The sequence below is a fragment of the Barbus barbus genome (assembly GCF_936440315.1).
Source record: "Barbus barbus genome assembly, chromosome: 20".
In the NCBI taxonomy this organism is placed as follows: Eukaryota; Metazoa; Chordata; class Actinopteri; order Cypriniformes; family Cyprinidae; genus Barbus; species Barbus barbus.
The window spans coordinates 3,840,202-3,864,578 of NC_136748.1; the positions used below are offsets into that span (position 1 = coordinate 3,840,202).

The window sequence follows — 24,377 nt, forward strand, 5'->3', positions numbered from 1 at the left end:
ACATGCTTATTACTACTAAGTGAGCTGTCTAGCAGACCCACTGTTAAAACCCACTGCTTGTGATTCTCACATTTAATGTCTAATATAATTTCATATTAACCGTTTGTAACTGCCACATCTGTAACACAGTTTATGAGCACTTCATCATACTTAACAGTGACATAAATTTTGCAACATTCAGCTTATTCATGTCAAAACTGATTGAGTGATTTAAACTTATCATTTAAAATGGTGCAGCCTGACTCGGCTCTGAAACACAGCAACCTCATAAATTTGGCTAAAAAAGGTTTGCAAGCATGGAAAATGTGAGGTAGATGAACAATACAATTTATTAAAAAACAATAAAAAAGATCAAATAAAAATAAACACTATAATACAGGAAAGTATAGGATTCGATAATATGAAAAAGAGTTTTTGTTTTTTTGCATAATTTTTTCCAAAGTGTGGTTGTGAATTATTATCTGTAATGACTTTGAAACTGTAAACAAAACAGGCATTATAATATTGTTTATTTGTACGACACACTTTACTGAGGGGTTCAGTCAGTTGCTTCAGTTTTTCATCATACAAAGCGATTACGTTGTATTGCATCATTAGTTTCATATGGATTACTTTCAGAATGTCTTTTTGTGCTTGCATGAACGTTTTGGATGTGTGAATAGACAAAAATGATGAGGGAATAGTGCACTGTAAACCCGGATAAGTTGAATTTACTTAAAGAATTTGAGGAAACTGGTTGCCCTAAAAAATTTAAAGTAATGCGAACTTAAAAAAATTAAGTTGATTTAATTTAAAATGTTTTGTGATATCAATTAAAATTCAGTTTATTTAACTTAATATGTTTTGTAATGTCAGTTAATTTGCAGTTATTACACCTAGTATATTTAAGTTCAATGTACTAATTTCCAAGTTAAACCTATATCAGTTGTTTTATTTTTCCAATTTGTTATACTTGAAAATTAAGAAAAAAGCAAACAAATAAAGGGACACCCATGCAATTTTCTGTTTTATTTTAATTCAGTTCCAAAAATTAATTTGAAAACACAACAAAACATGAATTTTTCATATCCTGAAAACATTTCCCCATAAAACATGAAAAAACTAGTTTAACAAATTAACTTATTGTTAAGCACACAAACAATCTCAGAATCACAACAAACAACATCAAAACTACATGGTTTTTTTCCACTCTGCATTCACAATTGTCACGACACACGCTGGCGAAGGGAAACGAGGAGGCGTAGGAACTTCTTTCAAAACACTAAGACTTTATTTCACAAACTTAGGGATCGCTGGAGACATGGAAGTACACAAATTGACGATAAGACCGGACACAGACACAGGGAAACGCAGGGCTAAAAAAGGGCAGATAATTAACAACACAGGGTTGGGGACTAATTAACTGATGAAGACATGAAACGAGGACCGGGACGGGAAGACCAAATATGGGCATGGAAGCACAAAGTCTGACATTACGCCCCCCTCCGACAGCTCTCAGTTAACCTACATGACATACAGCTGCTCTGGAGTTTTGGTGTGAAGGTGGCATAAGTGTCCTTTTTTTTTGTGCATAAAGTGCTTTAACTGTATGCACTGATAAAAATTCTCTGCTTGATTTACTTAAAAAATATGATGAATTCTTTTGCATAATTTTATTATGTAGATCCAACAAGACTAGTCTTTGTACAAACTACTTCATTTTTCTGTTTGTTGAAATAAAATTTGTACATAAAGTTAACTTAATTTTGGCATTGCTCTAGTCATTTTTGTGTGTGTGTGATCTACATAACTTTAAGAGTTCTAAATGTGTATTTTTGATTGAATCCAACTTAATTTTTACATTTCAATATTACAAATTTCAAGTGGGATCTACTGTTTTCAAAATTTGTTAGTGTATTTTAAAGTTACATGTACTCAAATTTTCTAATTAGCAACTGAGTATTATAAATGCAAATAGTAATGTTTTACTACTATAGTAAAAGTTCAACACTGGTACAGAATGCCAGTAGAATGTACTCATCAAATATGGAAATCTAGTTATTACATTACATTACATAAAGCTGACATTTTGGCCATTTGATAGTAAAAACTGACAAGGTCAGTATAAAACAAAGTATAATAAAATATATCCACGTCACAGGATGAGACATTGTTTACAATAGAAAAGTGTGCTTCATGGTGGTGCTAGAAGAAAGCTCATTAAGTGAAAGTTGACAGGCTTTATTGTCTTCAGAAAAAAAAAAAAAGACCTTTACAGAATATTTTCTATAAAATTGCGTTTTTCAGTCCTGTACAGTAACATACTCTAAGACTTTAAAACAACACACTTACACATGTATGATCACGTATGAAAATGGAGATCTTCTAAGAAACCTACATTTCAGTTTCTTTGGGTAGCTTAGCTTACAAATTCACGTTGTGCAAAATATTTTCCATGAGTCATGCGTTTCTCACTTCTTCACAGTCATGTTTCCTTCAAATGCTCATTAACAGACAAAACATGGTCCCTATATGAAAATGCAATAGTAGTTACTATTGAGAGTGCATTAGGAGAACCTGAGAAATTGAACCGTAAAACTTGTCAACAATGTCTGTATCGCTTTTAGGCCAGTAAGCTGATCTTGAGATCGTGAATTTTGGAGGACATGTTTTTGTTAACATCCTCCAGCTCCAGGAAGATCTTCTGAAATACCTCAAAGGTGTATTTAAGTTTCTTTGAATAGCTTAGCTCCAAGGCATAAATAAGGCCCATAAGGTAGGTGCAAGCATGTGCTACACTGGGAATGCAAAAAAGGACCTCTGCTCCCTCGATGGCTATTCCAGCTTGCTTCTCGAGACCTCCATCCCTGGCTTTGCTGACCACAAAGATGTTGAGTACAAATGAAGTGATGGCCTCTTGGATGGGTGCAGCATCGTCGTCAACACAAACCTGTGAAATATACCAGAGAGAATTTAACCTACTTTTTGTTTGCTAATGTGAAGAATGCATTTAGCTCTTTGCTCTCCCTCTGAACAGAAATCTGGGTGGGATTACGTGGTTGCTGTGGTAGTTTTGATCTATACACTTATGTACAATTTGTGCCCGAAAGTCACTCGAAGAATGTGCTGCGTGTTGTTGGGATTTGGGCGGGATTACGTGGTTGCTGTGGTAGTTTTGAGCGGTGTTGTGATTTAAGACAATTTTTTTCTCACATGCATTTGTCTCCATTTATATACAATAACAATCTTGTGTGAACTGAAAAATATTTATGTGGAGAGAGTCATGTGTATATATGAGTGTGTATATTATATACATATATGTAATATGTATATAAGTGCAGTGTAAAACTTTCTATATAAATCAAGAAATACATTTGAAAATCTTTCAGTATACCTATGCAGAAATATAATTTCTTTACCCAGTAGTCCTTGATTAATTCCTCTGTCTTTTCACCAAGGTAGAGAATGAGGCCTCTGATCACAGTTTCTCTTCTGGACTCAATGCTGTTGTCCTACAAATATATGAAATATGGGATTATATTAAAGGGTTAGTTCACCCAAAAATGAAAATTCTCGAAAATTCTTTCGTTCATCTTAGGAACACAAATTAAGATATTTTTTATGAAATGTGAGAGCTCATCATGACCACTTTCAAGGCCCAGAAAGGAAGTAAAGACATTGTTAAAATAGTCCAAGTGACTACAGTAGCTCAACCTTAACTTTATGAAGCGACGAGAATACTTGTGCGCAAAAAACCCAAAAATAACGACCTTATTCAGCTATTTATTTTCTTCCGTGTGGGCCTCTGACGTGAGTTCATGAGAGCGTCACGACGCATGCGCGAGAACTGAGAAGATGCTGAAGATGACGACCTCATAGCCAGAAGCGTTTCACTGTCTGTTAACAAGCAGAGGAAGATGCGCACTGTACATAAAACTGTCTTTGTAAATATGTCCGCAGATTTTGAACAATTTAGAACCATTTTAAACACTACATCGTGACCTAAAGCATAATCAATGTGGAATTCAAATAGCTTACATACACAGTATGTCACCTGATTGTAAACAAACAGTGAAGCGCTTCCGGCTATGTCAGGACGTCATCTGCGTTCTCGCGCATGCGTCGTGGGGCTCTCATGAACTCACGTCAGAGTCCCACACGGAAGAAAATAAATAGTTGAATAAAGTTGTTATTTTTGTGGGGTTTTTTCACACAAAAAGTATTCTCGTCGCTTCATAAAGTTAAGGTTGAGCCACTGTAGTCACTTGGACTATTTTAACGATGTCTTTACTAACTTTCTGGGCCTTGATAGATGCAATTACCAATCAGCCTATGGAGGAGTGAGACAGCTCTCAGATTTCAAAAATATCTTCTGTGTTCTGAAGATGAACGAATGTCTTACATGTATGGAACGACATGAGGGCGAGGAATTGCTGACAGAATTTTCATTTCCGGGTGAACTGACCCTTTAAGTTAAAATTCTGTCAATTACTCATCCTCATATTGTTCTAAACCCGTAAGATTACACAAATTAAGATATTTCTGATGAAATCTGAGAGCTGTCTCACCCCTTCATAGACAGCAACGTCATAACCACTTTCAAGGCCCAGAAAGGAAGTATCGTTAAAATAGTTCATGTGACTACAGTGGCTCAACCTTAATGTGATGAAGCGACAAGTATTTGTTTTTGTGTGCAAAAAAACACAAAAAGAACAACTTTAACAATTTCGTCTCTACTGTGTCAGTCTCTTACACGGGTTATGTAGTAAACACAGAGTTGCGCTTCAACACCGGCTTACTACTGGCCGACACTGTTCACGCAAGCACAATGATGCATGCATGTGATGCTGACGCAGGAGCTGGCCAACCAGAGGCCAATACTGAGCTGGCGTTTTGAAGTAGAACACGGAAAGGCAACGCTGTGTTTACTACGTGAACAGCATAGGAGACTGACATGGAAGAGATGAAATAGTTGAATAATGTCATTATTTTTGTGTGCACAAAAAGTATTCTCGCTGCTTCATGGCATTAAGGTTGAGCCACTGGAGTCACATGGACTATTTTAACGATGTTTTGACCGCCTTTCTGGACCTTAAAAGTTGCAATGACGTTGCGGTCTATGGAGGGTCAGAAAGTTCTCAGATTTTATCAAAAATATCTTAATTTGTGTACCGAAGATGAAAGAAGGTCTTACGGTTTTGGAACGAAATGAGGGTAAGAAATTAATGACAGAAAATTAATTTTTGTGTGACCCTTTAAGTACAGATATCGGAATGCTACAACATTAAAGTAACAGCTACAATTTTAAAAGTACATGCCTCATTCATGATTTCAAGAGTCTCATCAAGTTTCTTCCCAACAGCTCCTCCCTTCCTCCTGTAGAGTCTCAACAATTTAGGCGTGTATTCGTCCAACTTCCCAAAGAATGTGGACTGTAGTGGCTTCAGTGTGATCCTCTGGAATTCCTCCTCGATCTGAGAAAAAGACCAAGAAAGATGGAGAGACATCATGAGATACTGAAAGAAAAGAATTAGAGACACAGAGAAACAGAATACCAACTAGAAAAAGTAACCCTAGAAATACACTAAGAACGACATTTAGGTGGCCTGATGTCTGGAAAGGGATGCTACACCGGATGAGAGCTAATTTAAGTGTATGGTTTCAGTTTAGTTAAGTTAGCAGCTTAGTTTCAGCAAATTCCACACTACTCCTAAGTCACTTTTTTACAGGACTATAAATTTACTCTGTGAAAAGCAAATAAAAAAACAAAAAAAACAGGACAACTGGACCTTTGCCAGCTGAGTTATAACTTTACCCCCAGTTTCCTCACTACAATAAATGTATTATATAATTTAAATATAATTTATTGAAAGTTACTTACCTTTATCCAGTGTAGCCTACTTGTCAGGAGAGTCACCTGGTAAGGACACAGTGTTATGGTTAGTAACTGACCAATGCATGAAACCCAAATCATTTAACTATAACTATAATTAAAAATAGTTTCACATTTTCTTCTCTCCACAAACACTGCAGGTAGTTGACCTGCCGATCAGACAGCTAATTGTCTTCAGTTTCATATGAAAGGTTTCTTTGTGTTTGTTTTTCCTCGGAGCTCAGGTGAGAAAGTGTACAGGGAACAGCGTCATGCAGAAGGCAGGATTATGGTCACGTAAAATGATTGACAGCTGTAAACCTCTAATGAGCGATCTAACCATAGACCGTACAAACTACCGTCCTAACTAACGCAAACCACGAAGAGAAACAGACAGAGCGCGCTCTTTCAGCTCTTCAGATCGGTGGTAAATGGAGTAACTTATGCATTCTGTATGACCAAATAGTTTGAAAACTAAAACGATATTTCTACAAATGCGCGCACGTTTGGATAGCCTAGGGCCGATTTAAAAGATTGTTGTTCCCATCAGTCACTTAAACACAAAAACATATATTTTTTAAAGAATAAAATAAGACCCAGATAAAAAAAAAAAACGACGTTACACTACATTATTCATGGATGTCCTAAAACTCCACGTGCTTACACTACGTTAACTTGCATGCCTTATTTTATTGCTGCATTCTAATGTAAGCTTCAAATTACACTACAACAAACTATTTTATCGCCACTTGCAAAGTTTCAATTAGGCCTACCGTTACATGTAAAGCAACTATAGCCACCTAGGCTACCAGCGTAACCACATGGTAGGCCTAATGCTAATTAGAAAATCCACGTACAACAATCTTCAATTACATTTAAAGCCTCGTTTTTGTACAACAATTCAAGAACTGTAAAGAATGTACCAACCCAAGTAACATTAACTGTTAATTTGCTAACTTTATTCTTACCTTAAGTTCAGTCCGCGTCTTCGTCTTCGTTTGAATGCAACGAAACAGGAAGGGGGAGTTTTTTTTGTACCGAGTAAATACAACAAGGTATTGTTTGTTGTGCGTGTGTACCTAAAAAACTTGGCTGGGATTACTTAGATTAATTTTGTGAAGGAAAAAAATACACATAGTTTTGTGTTTTGAACAAATGCAGATTAATTCAAAACTAGATATATTAATGTAAAGATACAAACATAACATTTTATTGTTGATATCACGCATTTTAATTACTTAACATTTACATCCACTCAGATTTACTTTTTTCAGTGTGTACATGCCTGATGTGAACAAGGAAATTGTTCTGTTCTTGTATAACTTCCATGTTTGAACATCAAGAGAGGGTTTCACAGACAGGGCTTATCTTAAGACAGGTTAGTTAAACTAAGATATTTAAATAGCTTTTATAAAAATGCCTTAACTTTACTGGTGTGCATCTTGAGACAAGACAATGTCACTGACACATTTTAAGATATGTCATTACAGGGTATTTTCAGTTAAGACAGCATGAACATGCATTCTAGTCTGGGACTAGCCTTAAGCCTTGTCTGTGAAACCGGGGGGATAATGTTAAAATAGCTGTGCTCTCTTTTAACAGTTATGAGGGCCGTACTTACACTTCCAGAGCATCTCTTCCATTTCTTCTTCCATCCAAAACAGGATAGTCATTCAGAGGGCTCTGAACCTAGACAGAACAGAAGTACATTCATCCGTTTTTGTATTTATACCATTAATTAACTTAAACTTACTCTTTCAAACAAAAGCCATGCCTAAAATTAAGCGTGGTAAATTATTGCACTCACCATATTAGCACATTGTCTCTCCTCTGCTGGAATCATGGCTGTTGTATGACTAAAACTAAATTTACACTCCTCACAAAAAACAGCTCCTTGAGTAAAAAAGAAATCAGAGAAAGGAAAAGGCCAAAAATGTCAGTCAAACTCGCTGGTCCGGGGTTCAAGCGTGGTTATGTCCTGCAGGCGAGTGAGAAAGCTAGCTAGCTAACGGATGAGAAATGTCCCGTCGTTTAGACAAACAACAATTTTCGCCAATCACAAACAGTTTCTCGAGGGAAAGAAAGACACAATAAAAGGTAAATAGCGGAAAAGAACATTCATAGAACTATCTAAAACAAAACTGTTAATTTTGTTAATTTAACTTAAATTTATTCATAGGTTCAAATATCTCTACAAATTAGTAGAATATACTTATCTTATAAGTAATGCAGTAAAACGTAAACATGTAGATATATTGTAATTAAATTGTTTAATTAGATACAAAATCTGGGCTTAAAATATCTTTCTTTGTGTTCTGAAGATGAACTAAAGTCTTTAAATGACAAAATTAGAGAATTTCCAATTTCCTGAGTGAACTATCCCTTTCACGAAGCATGTTCTGTGGCAAGGGCTGAATACTTGTGATCGGATTACCTGCGAGGAATGTTAATAGCTGTAAACTGGGCTCATCGTTTCATTGAGATCTATGAGAGTGACCTCAGTAAAGAGCCTCTGAGCGTTGGGAGGGGAAGTTAAAGTGCTGTAGGTCGGATGATTACGAACCCTGCCAGTTAAAAACACATGCAAGGCAGCATGTGACCGACTCTACTGTTGTTTGACTTTATCACAAGGTCAGCGGGACCTTGAAACAAAGCGTTTTCTTCAGCAGGGAGATTCCCCTCTTTTACCATACTGTATTTACCTCATAAAGAGCAAACAAACAGACATGTTATATTGAGTAGTTAATGCTTTTGTAATTGGGCTTATTGACGTTGCAGGGCTCTTTTCTTCACCTCCTGCTGTCAGACAGACAAGTATGGCCTTCATAAAGCTTCACCTGTCACAGCTTTACATGTTTTCAGATGCTTTTAGCAGCTCATGCAGGAGATTGAAGAATGGCTTCTCGTTGGCATTGTGATGAAAGCTGTCTGTCCCACTGAGGATGAAGAATTGATTATTTGTGTCTGAAAGTTGATGCCGTTCCAAGAATCTATCAACGTTCAGAGTGGCTGCTGCTCGCTTTATGGTGCTGTAAAACCCCAGAGTTGACCATATCTTTATTGCCCTCTGCGTTCATATCTGTTTAGCTCCGGCTGACAGGCATGGATTTGTTATTAACCCCTGTCACAGTGTGGTCAAAAGCTGCTGCCTCTGTCGGTTTCTCAATTTACTTAATAGTCTTCCCCCATAGAGCCAGTGCACATTTGTGCTTTAATGTTGTCATTTTCTGGCTGGTGTATTGTCTTCATATTTTTTATTTTAGATTTTTTTTGATATACTGAGCAGCTTTTTTTAATTAAACAGTGAGCTGAGAAATATTGCAGCATTTGTAAGTAATGTTTTCCTTTAGGGGTGGCTATTATGGCCATATTGTCCACAGTTTGCCTCCACATAGTTGCTAGAGATTGGCATATTCAGTAATTTTTGTAGTCAAGTGCATCTGCATCGTGTGCATTTGGACTCATACCCTTGAGCCCACCCTAATTTTTCAATGATAAACAGACCTAATGCGGTATTAGGGGTGTACGATATTTATCAACTACAAAATATCATAGTTGTTTTAATGTTGTACATGCTTACATTTTCGAGCATGTCACTCACTTTGACAAAAAACAAATAAAAACACACCTTGAGAGAGTCCATGCGTGATGTAGCCTAGTACAATAGACTACTGGCATGTTTATTGCACACTTTACAGCATGATGTAGCCTATTAGAATGCAGAAAATTCTAAATATGGCGGAAGAATGGCCCTGTAGGATTTTTGTCTTATATAGTATAATGTATCTCACGAGCAAAAGTGCTTTTTTTTTTTTTTTTTATGGAAATCTGCACAATGCAGATGTGATCTATTTTATACAACAATTCAGTATTGTGAGTTACATTACAGGCAGAATATTGTTTGTTTTTTTACAGTCTATGAGTAACACACAGCTGTGTTCCGCTACTGAATAAAACCACGTTTTTTTTTTTTTATATTAACATTTTAGTCTTTAATGTCTTTTAATTACATATCTTTCATATGTAATTAACAGCATTAACATTAATAACATAATATTTATTAATCAGATGACACACACATCTACTTAAAGGGGTAGTTCACCAAAAAAAAAGAAAATACTGTCATCATTTGCTCACCGTTAAGTAGTGGTTGACCGATATTGGTTTTTTGAGAGCCGATGCCGATATCTTGGAAAGCAGGATGGCAGGATGGAGAAATTTGAAATCATTTGAAAATGGATAAAAAAAATAAATGTGTAAAATAAACATACATACGCTTTAGATGACAAAGTATTTTTCACAAATAAATAATTATTTACTAAAATATAATTAAAAAGGAAGTAAACACTATAACCAACAGGGCACTTATTATTCTGGGAAGTTTGTGTGCATTGGGAATTATATCTTTTCAAATAAATCCAAGGTAACACTCATTTTACAGCACACAGTAAAAATGACATGAATATGACCGTGGGCAAATGGATAAAGCGCAGCTTAATTTGAAATCACAAGTTTAAAGTTTGTTGATCGCGTGTCTCCAGTGAAGCTGAACTCTCCTCCTGCCTGCATTCAATTCGCACGGACCGACCGTCACGCAAAGAACACGGGATCATGCAGGATACAAATGCACACTTCACAAGATCTCATAACTAGATCTGACTAAGTTCACAAGGTTTCTTAAATTAAATATTCATTAGTCATTCAAAGATTTGTTTAAATTATATAAATGCGTATTTGCTGAATGCTAACAGCAAATGAGAAAGTGTTATATTGTTTGCCTTTCTACTACAAATGATATAAAAGCAATAGTTATAATACTTCCTTTTGCATACATGTAATTCCTTTGTTTAACAGTTCTGTCTGATTATTAGACAGACTTCTATCCGTATTAGACAGAACTGTTAACGACGACAGAAAAAAAAAAGAGGGAGAATGTGAGCACTTGTGTGCTGAGGCGCTGTCGTTCTCAGCGCTGTCAAAATAAACGTCCCGCCTCGAACGCATCGGCCAAACAGAAAAAATGAATGGCCGATGCCGATATTTAAAAAATTATATATCGGTCGACCACTACTCTCGAGTTGTTGCAAACCTGTATGTTTCTTACTTCTGTTGAGCACAAAAGGAGATATTTTGGAGAATGTTAGAAACCAAACAGTTGATGGTTGCCATTCACTTCCATAGTATTTTTTTTTTTTTTCATAGTTTTTTTTTTTTTTTTTTTTTTTTTTTGGTTATGTTTTTCTCGGTATATAGTAGTCAACATTTGAAGTGGATCAAAAAAGTTAATCAAAGTTGTCCTAAGACAAGAATGGGTATGGGTAATTGGTTTTAGGACAACTTTGATGAAAGGTTTTGATCCACTTCAAATGCTGACTAGTGTATACATCATACTGCCACACTTCCCATGTGCCTCCATGTTTGCTTGCATTTAGTCACTTCAGACCACAGTGTGTGTGCGCTCTCAAGTTAAATCAATGCCTCAGGACATATGTTTTTTTATTTTTTTTCACATGAGATGGTTAGGGGTGTAGAGTAAATGTTTTAAGAATTGCCTTGCTAAAAAATATTTATCTGAGTTTCACAGTCTAGTCCTACTCTGTGATTTCAAGCCTGAGAGTTCTACTTTGTTCTGTGTTTGATCACTCAGAGAATCTGCTCACTTTAAAAAGCTGTTATTTTCTCTCTGAATGCCCCACTCTGAATTTTTTATATGCCCATCAGGTCTTGCTGTATGTTTTTATTTTTCTCGCTTTCTGTTCCTGCGTGATAACTTAACAGATGCTGCTGAGCCCGTGGTCATGCCTGCAGGAAACAGCCGGCCTGAAACATACAGCCCATTAGGAAACAACTCATAACTCATTCTGCAGAGTTAAGCCCTCTGTGTAAAACATGCCATCAGGTCTGTGTTTTGTAAAATTAGATAAATCAGATTTTTTTGTTTGTTTGAGGAGCAAAACAATGAAATGGTTAAATGAAAAGTAGGAATTTTTGGCCTTGTGGGTGTAGAAACAATATCCCTGTTAAGGGCTTGAAATCAAATCAAGAGCTCTGCAGTTAAGCGTGTCTCATAACCAAGCTGTGTGGTAAATAAGCTGATTGCTTTCTAACAGTGGTCTGTTTGTTTTTCTTTTAAACCTTGCTTGTGAATTCTTAAATTGAGTAATAATAGGGATTTTCACACTGTGCTTATCCCCTGGCTATCATCGTTCTAGTCTTTGTATTTAACCCTGGGTAAAGGAACATTTCACACATTTAGTCTTTAGAACTGGGGGTTATAAAGCCATAGTTTGGAGCAGGGTTAGCATTGTTTTTGCGGTGTTAAAGGGTTACTCCACCCCACAATGACAATTTTGTCATTAATTACTCACCCTCATGTGGTTCCAAACCCGTAAGACCTCCGTTCATCTTCGGAACACAAATTAAGATATTTTTGATGCATGCTGAGAGCTGTCTGACCCCTCCCATAGACAGCAATGTAATTAATACGATCAACATACGTAGGAAGGAGATCGGTAAAATAATCCATGTGACATCAGGGGTTCAACCATAATTTTAAAAAGCTACGAGAATACTAGGAGTGCTCCGATCAGGATTTTTGAGGCCGATCACCGATTGCAGATCACAGAAAGAAGTATCTGCCGATCGGTATTGGATTTGCAAAACATTTAAAGTACTTTTCTTATGTTATCACCAACATTCTAAATTAACTTATGACTGGCAGAAATAGTCTGCTCTACTGAATTTTCTTTTGCATTTAAATCTTTATTACAAGCAATCTTGTGGTTTATAAAGAACTTTGCTTTCCATGCTTCCATGAGGGCCATCTATCATTGCCTTGTTTATCTAAAAATGCTCTTTTCCTTTAAACCTATCACAAAAAACCACATGTGATGACTCTGAAATTTTATATATATATATATATATTATGACTCTGAAATTGCATTTATAGTGTAATTACTACATTTTCGTGTCAAAGCATGTTGATATTTACAAGCAATGCACTGTCACTTTAATTCGGTGTGTGCAATACAGCAAAGATATACTCTGTGAGAAAACGATCTCTGCACTGCTGCAGACGCACCGCTCCTGGAACGCACTACCGGACTGCAACCGCGTGCTCTGATCCGTTAACGTGAGCGCATAAAATTACGCACCATATGCACTGCAAATGGAGTAATGTGAACCTGGCATTATGTGTGTGCGCTGCGAGTGTGCATGAGTGCACGGTCTCCAGGAGAGCGCAAGCGCTGAATGGTTAAACTCTGGCAATAATTAACAAGAAAAGCAATTTATAAAGTTTAGTAACGATGCAACACTGCCTTTATTGTGCAAGTGACAATTCCTGTGTCAACTATGCAGTGTGCAGCTCGCTTATAATGCAGACGCGATGCGATTTGAAGCCATTTGCGCATTTTAATGTTACTTTTTGAACATTTCCAGCACATTTGAACAATACAGTGATAATACTAATAAACGTGAAAATTTTGGTTACTATAATCGTCATCAAATTTTTTCATACCGTTACATTTCTAAACTGAATTCCAAAAAACCTTATTATACAGCAACAGAGATTAGCTGTCAGTGGAAATAGAGGATGGACAACTAGAGATTTGTCCTCTGCTCATGTCCATCATGACTTTGCACTGTTGTGCTGCACTTGCAAGGCGCATTAGAAAGAAAAAAATAATCCCTAAGGAGGCAGTTTGCACATTCATGCAAACCGCTGGCTTATTCACTCATTTATGGCACATTACATGCTGTAGTTCGTTATATGAGGAGAGTGAGTGACAATGAATGTATTTGTACACTGCCCATTATTCGCTGTATGAATTAAAGCTTAAATGAATCTTGTCACATCATACCCCCAAAAAACTCGATCTGTTATGACTGCCAAAGGTGCTTCAACTAAGTACTGAGATTTTAATGTACACAAATAGAAAAATAAAAATAAAAATTTAAAAACATTTAGTTTTAGGCTGCAACAAAACAAATTGTTAGAAAGGAAGGTAAAGGAAGGTATACTGTGCGAGTATGAAAACACTGAAATGTGTTGTATTCCAATCTTTGATCATTCATGTCATGTGGACAGGATCTTCCTTCTCGCTCTTCCTTCATCCGTGATTCTGTGTGGTTGGCCTTGACAGGCCAGGATGATGTAAATAGGTCTGAGAGGGACACGTCAGGCTCCGATGGGTTTTTGACATTCATCCCACTGGATGAGTTTGACACACACACCAGAGACAGTCTGCATCTGTATGTGCCACAGACCTTACTGCTCGCTTTCGCTTATGTTCTCTTTTACTTTCCTCACATTCTTTGGCTTTGCCAGGGCCACAAAACCTAAATCTCGATATGCCTTAGTGCAATTATCAAATCTCAAAGGTTGCTGTTTGATTAAATATATGCACTGAATGTTTTAGGGTGTAGTGTGACACTGTGTTCATTTACACATGAGCAGCTCATTATCCTAATGAAAATGTAAATGCAAATTATTAATGCATTTTTCTTAAATACTCATTTTTTACAGTGGAATATAATAATAGTAATATTTATTATTGTATTTACTTTTTTTATTTAAATAATAATAATAATCACTGTTATTATTATGTTGTAGCTATATTGCTACAACATAAGCCCTAAAAAAATGTGTTTTGTAATTGCGATTACAGTTTTAATCAGAAAATGCACATTTTATCCCACCCCCCCAAATCATGCTGCCCTAGTTTGTGCTCACATTTATATTTCATTAGTGTGAACAGACAAGTGTCTTGTAAGGCCTAAATCAGGGTTTCTGCGGGTCTTCAAAAAGTCTTAACTGACCATTTCACAAATTTAAGGCCTAAAAAAGTCTTAAATCATAGCAGAAAGTCCTAAATTGATAACGTCAGTGATTTCTGGAAAAAAAAGAGTTATCGGTTTTTGCAAATGAACTCTTCATATATAGGTTAGTGGCCCTTGGCTTGGTATTGTTGGCAGAATTCGGCCCTCAGCGAAAACTACTGCTTTAAGAGCTGCACGCATCCTTTTTTTCTCTCAGCTGTTTAATTTCACTTTAGACATAACTGTTTTTATAGGCAAACTTTGTGTTTTTGACAGTATTAGAGCAATCAGATGATAACTAAAGCCATATTCGGACAGAATTAGTTTTACATAGAGAGATGGGGTAAAGTAATTTTTTACCAGAGCTTCTCAGTGATTTTAATCCCGTCCGAATGTGCCATCTCAGTAATCATTACGGACGATGTCAGTAAAGACTATGGCGACTTCTACCTTCTGTAAAAAGGTCCGGAAGAATTACCTCAGGTAATACTAATCCCATGCGAATAGACCAGCTGTAAATATGAATGTAAATATTTCGTAATTTCCTATTTAAAAGTAGTTTTCCGCATTTTTTTCCACACTTGAAGTATTCAGTTGCGTTCTAGGCAGTGGGACAAGTCTGTGGCAAACATCGAATGTTTTCTGCATATGGCAATGCATACCATTCAGATCAAAAAGAAGGTCAAAAGCACTTGTTAGAGGCACAAAATGTCTGTCAGCTGACATTTGATGTAAGTGTCTCGGGAGTTGCAGTCTCTGGAGCCGGGAGACATAGTAAATACAGCGCGTTGCTTGAGGTAATTGTTGTTTTGTAAGTTAATGTTTCATTATATTACTAGTGTTGTCTCCTTTGTTCAGTAATTACACTACTGCATATGTTGCAGCATCTGACACTAATATCGCTTAGTTTTGTAATGTGAGCTCACACTTTCGACGTTACACTTGCTGCCACTGATTGCATGCAAACACACACCGCACATGCGCATGGATATCACACGCACATCGAGCAAACATCGGCCACATCATTCAGTAAAGGAAAATGACAAGCAGCAGCTTCTAATTCTCCATTAACACTGAATTATACAGAGATAAAACAACGCAAGTAACGATAACAGTATCGTTTGTCCTGAAGCTTATCGGTAGTTCGGTATTGTCCAAATTATGTACCGCTCCTCGGTACCCATCCCTAGCGCTGACTGACATTTGTAAAGCGTGTGCATAAGACGCGCCTCTCCACGAACATGTGATCTCCCTATAAAGGACATAGTTGCAAAATATGTCTTGGCGTGATTCACACAATCATAATCTGTTATGTCTTACATCAGTGTTTAGTTAATGGTTGGGGAAAAATCTGATGTGCAACATTATATTTGATCCATGCATTACAGTGTCTTAATATAGATCTGTATCTGTAATGTTTGATTAACATTAAAATAAAAGCAGCTCTTGATTAAACTACTGTTTATTTGTATCTTTGTTCTTATTTTTAATAACAAAGATAAAATAAAAAAATAGTTATTGTGAATAATAATATAGTAATTATTATAAAAAAAAGAACTGGAGGAAAATATGCAATGTTGTTTGGTGATTTTGCTTTGGAATCTTCAGAAAACTTTAGCTCGATTTTTCTCTAAATCAGATCTGCTGACTCGATCACCTTCAAACGGCTGTAGCTCAGTCACTTTTTTTTTTGTCTTATTCCAACAAGTCATATATCAGTTTAAAGGTATTTTAATGGAGAATGTAAATACAAATTACTTCCATTGTTCCATTCAATTTATTCAATTTATTAAACTTGGTCTAAAAAAGTCTTAAATTTACCTTCATAAAACCTGGCATGAAACCTGGCTGAATGCATTACCCCAAAACATGGCTTTAGTAGTCAGTACTGTATGTTGCTACAGTATTAAAGTGCACATACTAAAATAACCTTCACCTAGCCATATTTGGTGATTTCAGGAGAGATATCAAAAGACACTATTTGTGGGTATGTGTGCTATGGACATGACCGTGATGGATGTGTGAAATCAAATCATATGGAAATCAGTAATTACCAACCTACAGCACTCGTTTACCATGATTTAGATAGATCACTGACTAACGCTGTGATCTTATTTAAGCTTACTGCATTTATAGCCACGATTTGGGAAGGAAATGCATATTAAAAAAAGCTTTAAAAAATGGTTCTTATTTTGTTTCTACGACAGATACATTTTGATTCAGTCATTTCAGTTCATTCAAAAGAAAACGTCATGCATATATAATACCACATCTCTTTAGCCATCCTACAGCTAAATCAAATTGGTTTTGCAATATATTTATCATGTGATATTTCTGCTAATCGGTTCCTGCTAAGAGCCCTGCATGCTAACAGTACCACTCTTTTTACCCAAACTGTAGCATTCAATGCAGAATATATTTTAAATTCTTGCATGTTGTGGTTTAATAATTGTGTAAGGTCATATAGTGATTGAGGTTTTAATAAGATCAGTCATGCAGACATGCAGATTGGTGTCTTTGGTCAAAGTCTGCTGGTTTTAAAGCATTTTAGATTGTTTACCATCATCATGTCTGTGATACAATTCATGACTGTGGCATTGTGTGTGTGTGTGTGTGTGTGTGTGTGTGCGCGGAAAAGTTATGCATGGGTAATATGGCATGTTATTTTTTTAATAATAGTTATTTTTTTTTAAATATTTGTATTAATGATTTTTTCCAAATTAACTTCAAATCAATGCCATAGACTTAGTTCACACTGGAGGCTAAAGTGGCCCAAATGTGATCCATATCTGATTTTCTTATGACAGTCTGAACAGCACAAATCCGATTTTTTCAAATCAGGCCCAGGCCACTTTCATATGTGGTCCTAAATCGGATACATATCCGATGTTTTGCAATGAGACTTTAGTCTGAACGGCCATGTCGCATTTCATGCGATTTTTACGTCATTGAAATGTGACAGACGTCACAATTCTACGCTGGAGGAGGCAGGCAATTAATTAATTTATTAAAATGGCTAAACACACGCTAACACGAGCAGCATCCATTTTTATTTCTGCAAACACAGTGCGCTGCGTCTGACGTCACGTCTTCTGCACATACGGGTCACTTCAGGGCCGTGTGCGGTTCACACATGACACTGATGGCAGTCGCATTTAAATGACAATGTGAACAACAGCACAAAAAAATCTGATTTCAGCAAAAAATCCGATCTGAGCATTAAGACCTGCAGTGTGAACTAAGTCTTATTTACAGTTGATTACTTTTTATATTACCAGCAAAATCATAGTGAATTTATTTTTAATATTCAGTATATTTGCCCACCATACCTTCAGCATTATTTTTTCGGATTTGATTTACATTCACTCTGAAGTGACTCCTACATGATGTGAAAACTTTCAAACAATGGTGACTTTTTATTGAATTTGAAATTGAAAAACTTGTCAAATACAGACCTTTAAATTTTGTGATTAGCAACTTACTCAATATACAAATATATAGCAAATACTCAAGTTTTAACAGAAAAAAAAAAAAATTATGTTATAATTACTGAGCTTCACATTTTTGCTTTTAAATGGGCTCCATTTATTTATTTATTGATGTATTTATTTTTTGGTGTTAGTTAGGTAGTTATGTCACAAATGTTGTGGATTGAGCAATTAAACCTGGATTATTCCTTTTAAAGCAATCAGGAAATGGCCATTTCTTATTAACAGTGCTGTCAAAAATAGGATTATAGTAGTCCAGCTGTTACTGAATGGGAGAACATGAAATGACCTGTGGTACAGTCGTGTTCTCATCTTAAATACACTGGTGTTGACATAGCTCTTTGACGTCCAACTGTCATTGGATGTTACTGATCTCTCTCTTGCTCACAAACACTCAGACAGACCTCAGGTTTTGTCAGTGAGTCAGTGTGTTTTCTTGGGTAGCAGGAAGAGGCCCGACACAATGAGGGTTGAAAAGCAGAGCGTGTGAGAGGCTCTGATAAGAGACATGCCTGTGCTGTTATTGCTGCTCTTCTGCCCTGGACTCTTCCATGAGCGCATCACAGTAATACTAAGCATGGACTGGTATGATATTTTGACATTGATAACCTTAAAGGTGACATATAATGGAAATCTGACTTTTTCTATGTTTAAGTGCTATAATTGAGTTCCCGGTACATCTACCAACTCAGAAAACGTGAAAATATTATAGCCCAGTAAATTTTTTTTGGTTTTGTGAAAAACCGAGCACGTCAGATTTCACTCCTCCTGTGACGTAGAAAGAGGATCTTATTATAATATTACCGCCCCTTAATCTGCAAGTTTTCTCCCACGGCACCGTCATTGTTTTCACAAGCCACAATGGTGTACCAGTTCTAACGCCATGGTGAAAGTTCGAGTAAAGCATGCTAACTGTTCTGTCTTTAGCTGCACTGACGAACACAGAACACTATTTAGAAGCACAGCCTCCGAGGAGACAAGAGAGCACTGGATTTATTGATTTATTTACTGTGCATTACTGCTGCCACACAGATGTAATATAAACATGCGATTTCTTTCCCAGCTGTTTACCTTCACAGACATAACTAGGGTTGGGTATTGTCTGAATTTTATCGTTTCCGATTTCGATTCCAATAATTACCCCCCCCCCCCCCCCCCCCAAAAAAAAAAAAATCCATAATAAAAAAATTAAAATGAAGTCATACATATAGATATAGCATTCTGTTGTAGCTGAATAGCATGACAAAAATCAGCAGCCTACACACCACTGAGGCCTACAAGAGGATCATTTGCCTATGCTTTTAACAAAACTACCACAGCAAAAACAACTAGACTCATATACCTTTCTAATATTAAAGTGTTAAAGACAAGTAAACAGTCAGTAATGAAATAGGAACAAATCAATTAGCAATACAGTAGCATAAATAAATACAACTGAACCAAATTTCAGGTACAGAAACTGTAATTAAAAGTGTAAAAACACTGCATAGTTTTCTTTTCATAAATAAAATATAGATTCATTAATTAAAGTCAAGATCAGTGAATGATTTTCTTTTGTCCTTTGATAAACATTAATGACAGGCAGCATGTTTATTAGGCTGCTGTCTCTTTAACCCCGAACGCACGCAGATCTAAAAATACTAGAGATGCACCGATTGCAATTTGCTTTCTAAAAACTATAATTGACCGCATATACAAACAAAAATCTATGCAAATTTCAATTTACATAATAAAATAAATGATTAAACATTAATTCCCCCAATCTGGAAATCCATCTTCCAATCTGGACTACAGATTTTCTCTCACTTAAACAACTCTCAAAATAAAGTGCTCTGTGACTGCAAAGAGGAAGAAATAGCTTAAACTTAAACTTAAGTTTAAGCCGGGGAAGTCGTGGCCTAATGGTTAGAGAGTCGGACTCGTAATCCAAAGGTTGTTCACGGTGTGTGTGTGTGTTCACTGCTGTGTGTGTGTGTGTGTTAAATGCAGAGCACAAATTCCGAGTATGGGTCACCATACTTGGCAGTATGTCACTTCACTTAAAACTTAAACTTAAAATGAGTTGCTTTAAGTAACAAAACGGATGTCATTTCCCACTATGTTTATAAATGGTCATTTTTTTCCCCCTAACCTTATTAAATGTGTCATCTTTCACATCAAATTCTTACTTTGTGTCAATTAATTCAGTTAGCATAATAAGAAACTGTAGAGTTGTTACTATTCAAATGAAATTAGTATTAACAAACTTTATCTTTCCACTGCTGAGGAAACAGAAGCTGCATCTGAAGTGGCATTAGATGCATTTACACAGACAGTTTGATGAAGTTGAGGTGCCTTAAATGCATTTACACTGCAAAATTTCAAATGCATAAATCATTTTATAAGATTTAATGTTTATTTTTTTAAAGACATACAAATAAAAGTTGAAAACATGCAATGATACTTTTAAATATGACTAAACCACCAGTAGGTGGCGGCAAATGTCTGTTTTAATGAGCGAGTCATTTATTCATTCATTCAACCGATTCATTCAAACGGCTGATTCATTCAGAAACGAGGCAAGTGACTGTCCTTATGAATCGGCCACTGAATCATTGACTCACTTGATTCATTCAAAAACGTGGATTCATTCAGTAACGAAACACCGCTGTGTTGCTCGGAGACACACAACAGTTCTGCTGTGGCTCTTTTATTTTTACAAATTTTAACTTCTTGTTTATTTAAATACTATTGTATAAAATAGTCACGTTGCAATCGTGTTGATATTGATATTTTAGGAAACATCATGGCCGTATAATGTTGCATATCTAAATCATATATTGAAAATATATTTTCTGTCTTCTTCCGCAGTATGCATCTATACATTTTGTGAGTTACTTTGTGTGTGCTGTCTCTCTCACACGCTCACTCAGGCTGTGCAAGCCTCACCTGGCACAACATAAATACATTATCAGTCGCTGTTTACACTGAATGCAATTAAAATGAGAATCAGTCTCACGCGAAACGACGTGTTTACACACGACTGTGAGTGTGCGCATGGCTGTGACGTCAAGCACTGGCTCGGAATCGGCAAGACGTGAGACTGACCGGCTGGTCACCGATCCGGGTTGGTCATGCGAAAAATCGGTCTATTCCGATCACTGGCCGGTCAATTGATGCATCTCTAAAAATACTGTACACGTGCGTTTTCTTTCTCATCTGTTTACGTTCACTTAAGACAAAAACGTCTGTGTTTATGATGATATACTGACTTATACTTCTGCATACTGGATGATAAATATGAAAGAAGCCAGTTCCAGCCTGGAACAAATTTTTCTGATGTGGAAATGCAGGGAGCCGTTCGAGAACGGACACAGGCTGGGAATCCTCTCCGAGAACACTGTTCTTTGTGCTTGTGCTTCACTTCAGATGTTTGCACTGCACGCAAACAGGGCGCAAGTTCTTTCCGTTCCTGCACTTAAATCAATTTAACTCACATTAAAATGAGAACGCAGGAATCGTTACGCAGAATCGAAATGCACGCGTCTTATCGAATACCCTGTTCTTGGAAGCTTGACCGTTTAAGCACATGAAAGAGAACTTAATGTAGTACTCCCATGCCCTTTGGCAGCTGCTTTCTGTGCGCATTCTTTTTATCAGATGGTTAATTAACAACAGTAATAGATGTATTGCCTATAAATTGTCCATTCTGTTTAAATCTGATAAAAAATATTTGTAATGTTTCCTGCTGATTATACTTTATATTACAAGCAAAATCATTGTGAAATTATGAATATTCAAGATATTTCCCCGCCATACAGACTAAAGAGCCCAGCCTAAGCTTGACAGTTGAATTTAAAGTCATTATTTGAGTCCTGAGAGTTTAATGCTTAATAAATATGTTTGATATTTAATGGACACAAGCGTGGTCTGAGTGAGGAGAAATAGAAAAGCTTCCAGATCCATCTTCCAGTTCCAAATCATAATAGTAATACCGTGTCTTGCCTGTAGATCCAGTGTAATGATAGATTTAGCAATAATAAAGTAGCTCATCCTGCATCTTGCCATTATTTAGGATGTGACTACTTGCTTTAATCGGATGTGGACTTTCTCTGGGTAAGCCCACCCATCCCAATGTGTTCTAGCTTTTACAGCTATTTATGGTAATAACAATGATGTCATTTACATTTAGATTTTCTGGTACTTTTTCTCAGAAATTGTTAATATTCAGTGGGCAATTACCTAAAATACAGTGTGTCCTAACATAAGCACCACTGGCCCAGCGCAATGACTTCATCCACATTTGTCAAATGGGTGTTCTCACAGCTCTTTCAGTCTGGCTCCAAGCAGAATATTATTTCAGCCATCAAATCCATTCCTTGTCATCATCTATCATCTGTCCCTGCTGCTATTAAAAATCAGGCCAGTGCCACTGCTACAAATTGGTTGCAGATGCCAGTGTTTCCCTGGAGCCAGTCTAATGGCTTTGGGCTACTTCGATCACTTTGTTTAGGAAAGAGGAGGTGAGATGTGAACATTAGTCTGTGCCAACCTTAGGGTTGCTCTGAAACCAAATTTTTCATTTCTGTACGATACTAAGCTCTGGTACCTTGGTATCAATGCTCGATGCAAATTGATACTGTAGGAAACATATTGATGACCACCTTAGATGACTGATGAGCTTATTAGGGATGCACCGAAATGAAAATTCTTGGCTGAAGCTGAATCCGTACAAAAATGAAACACTGGGCCGAAGACCGAATACCAAACACAGTTTTCCGCGCCCCCCCCCCCCCCCCCCCCCATGTATTTTGCCGATTTTTTTGTTTTTCATCATTGCATAAATTAAATACCCAAATTTTGCTTTTTACTGTTTTTCAAAGAGAAAATTAATTACAAAACAACAATTTACTTAACACTGAAATTTTTTTTACATTCTCGTGCAGCACTATCAGAATGAAAAAATAACATTCTGCATTTTATTTACTATTTTTTTAAGGCCATTTTGTGATTTCAATCATCATACAGTAACCAGCAACAACCACCCCTTCCTCTTCTCATCGAAGACAGATGTATTGCTGCAGTCTCTGGCTGTCGGTTCTTATAATGATCTTTCTCTGACAGTTTTATGCTTCCACACTGCCAATATATTTGCTGCATTAACGCGTCCCACTATTTGATCGTGTCACGTCATTGTTCGATACAATTTATTCAGTCTTTTTGCTTATTCGGCCGAACACCAAGAGCTTTTTTTAGCTATTTGTGGCTGAATAATTCTGGTTGATGAACAATCGGTGCATCCCTAGAGCTTATTATAAATAAATAAACAATTAAATAAATTAAATGATAAAAAAAAATAAATAAACATTTAAGAGTGACTGTAGCAATTGACCTATGCAGATTGACTAAAATTCACTTGGATACACATGAAGGGTATAGGAGCACCTACTGGAAATCTACTAGTGACCTTACTATTGTCAATGACCCTAAGAAGTCATCTGCTCTCTGCATCACTCCATCTGAACATCAGCAAGGATAAGATCTGTTCAGTTCAGCTTTTCAGTTTGGAAACGGTGTTCTGAAAATATGTGCTTTATCAGGATGTGCTACCAGCAGTTCAAACTGTCACATTACAGCCATGTGAATATAGCGACGCTGTTAATGTCACTCTCAGTGTACAAAGAACATGTAAAAAAAATTATATATATATATATATATATATATATATATATATATATATATATATATATATATATTAATGATATATAGTTATGATCACGATTGCTCTCATTATATTTGTCATATATATTAACAAACTCTCTACATTACATCTGTACTTTCTTTTGTGCAATTCCTAGTAAACTAAACACTGAATTTCCCAATATTAATTCCAAAACTTTAAAAGTTACAAAACTTTAAGTTGATAAAACGTTTAATAAAAAAAAATGTTATTCAAAAGCAAAATTGCTGCACAGATGTTGTATATGTGCATTTATTAAGCAACCACAAACATTAGTCAAGATATAGCAAATAGCACAAGTGGCCTCCTAAGGGAACACTGCTAGCTGTATTACATTTTATTTGAGTAGAATATCACACAAGAGACGAGTAAAACACTGGGCAGAAAATGTGTCCTGATTGGGGAATTTAAACTCTTGATATGTAACACAAAAGCTTGTGGAGGCTTGTTATCAATGTAAAATAATTAAAATGTCAAAAAAAAAAAAAACATTTAAGGC

At 36.3% G+C, this 24,377-nt stretch overlaps 2 protein-coding genes across 6 annotated transcripts in view; one reads left to right on the forward strand and one right to left on the reverse strand.

Annotated features, from left to right (window-relative positions):
- The window catches only part of LOC306886696 (ral GTPase-activating protein subunit alpha-2-like), a 175,581-nt gene that overhangs the window by 9,016 nt on the left and 142,188 nt on the right, over positions 1 to 24,377 (forward strand). The window lies entirely within an intron of this gene.
- LOC306885948 (uncharacterized protein) lies at positions 2,206 to 7,694 on the reverse strand (the record flags this gene model as incomplete). Its single annotated transcript, XM_079442774.1, has 8 exons — positions 2,206 to 2,929; positions 3,399 to 3,491; positions 5,298 to 5,453; positions 5,861 to 5,896; positions 6,820 to 6,843; positions 7,283 to 7,292; positions 7,473 to 7,540; positions 7,659 to 7,694. The coding sequence occupies 8 exons, from the start codon at positions 7,692 to 7,694 to the stop codon at positions 2,603 to 2,605; spliced, it is 750 nt and encodes a 249-aa protein (XP_079298900.1). The 3' UTR covers positions 2,206 to 2,602.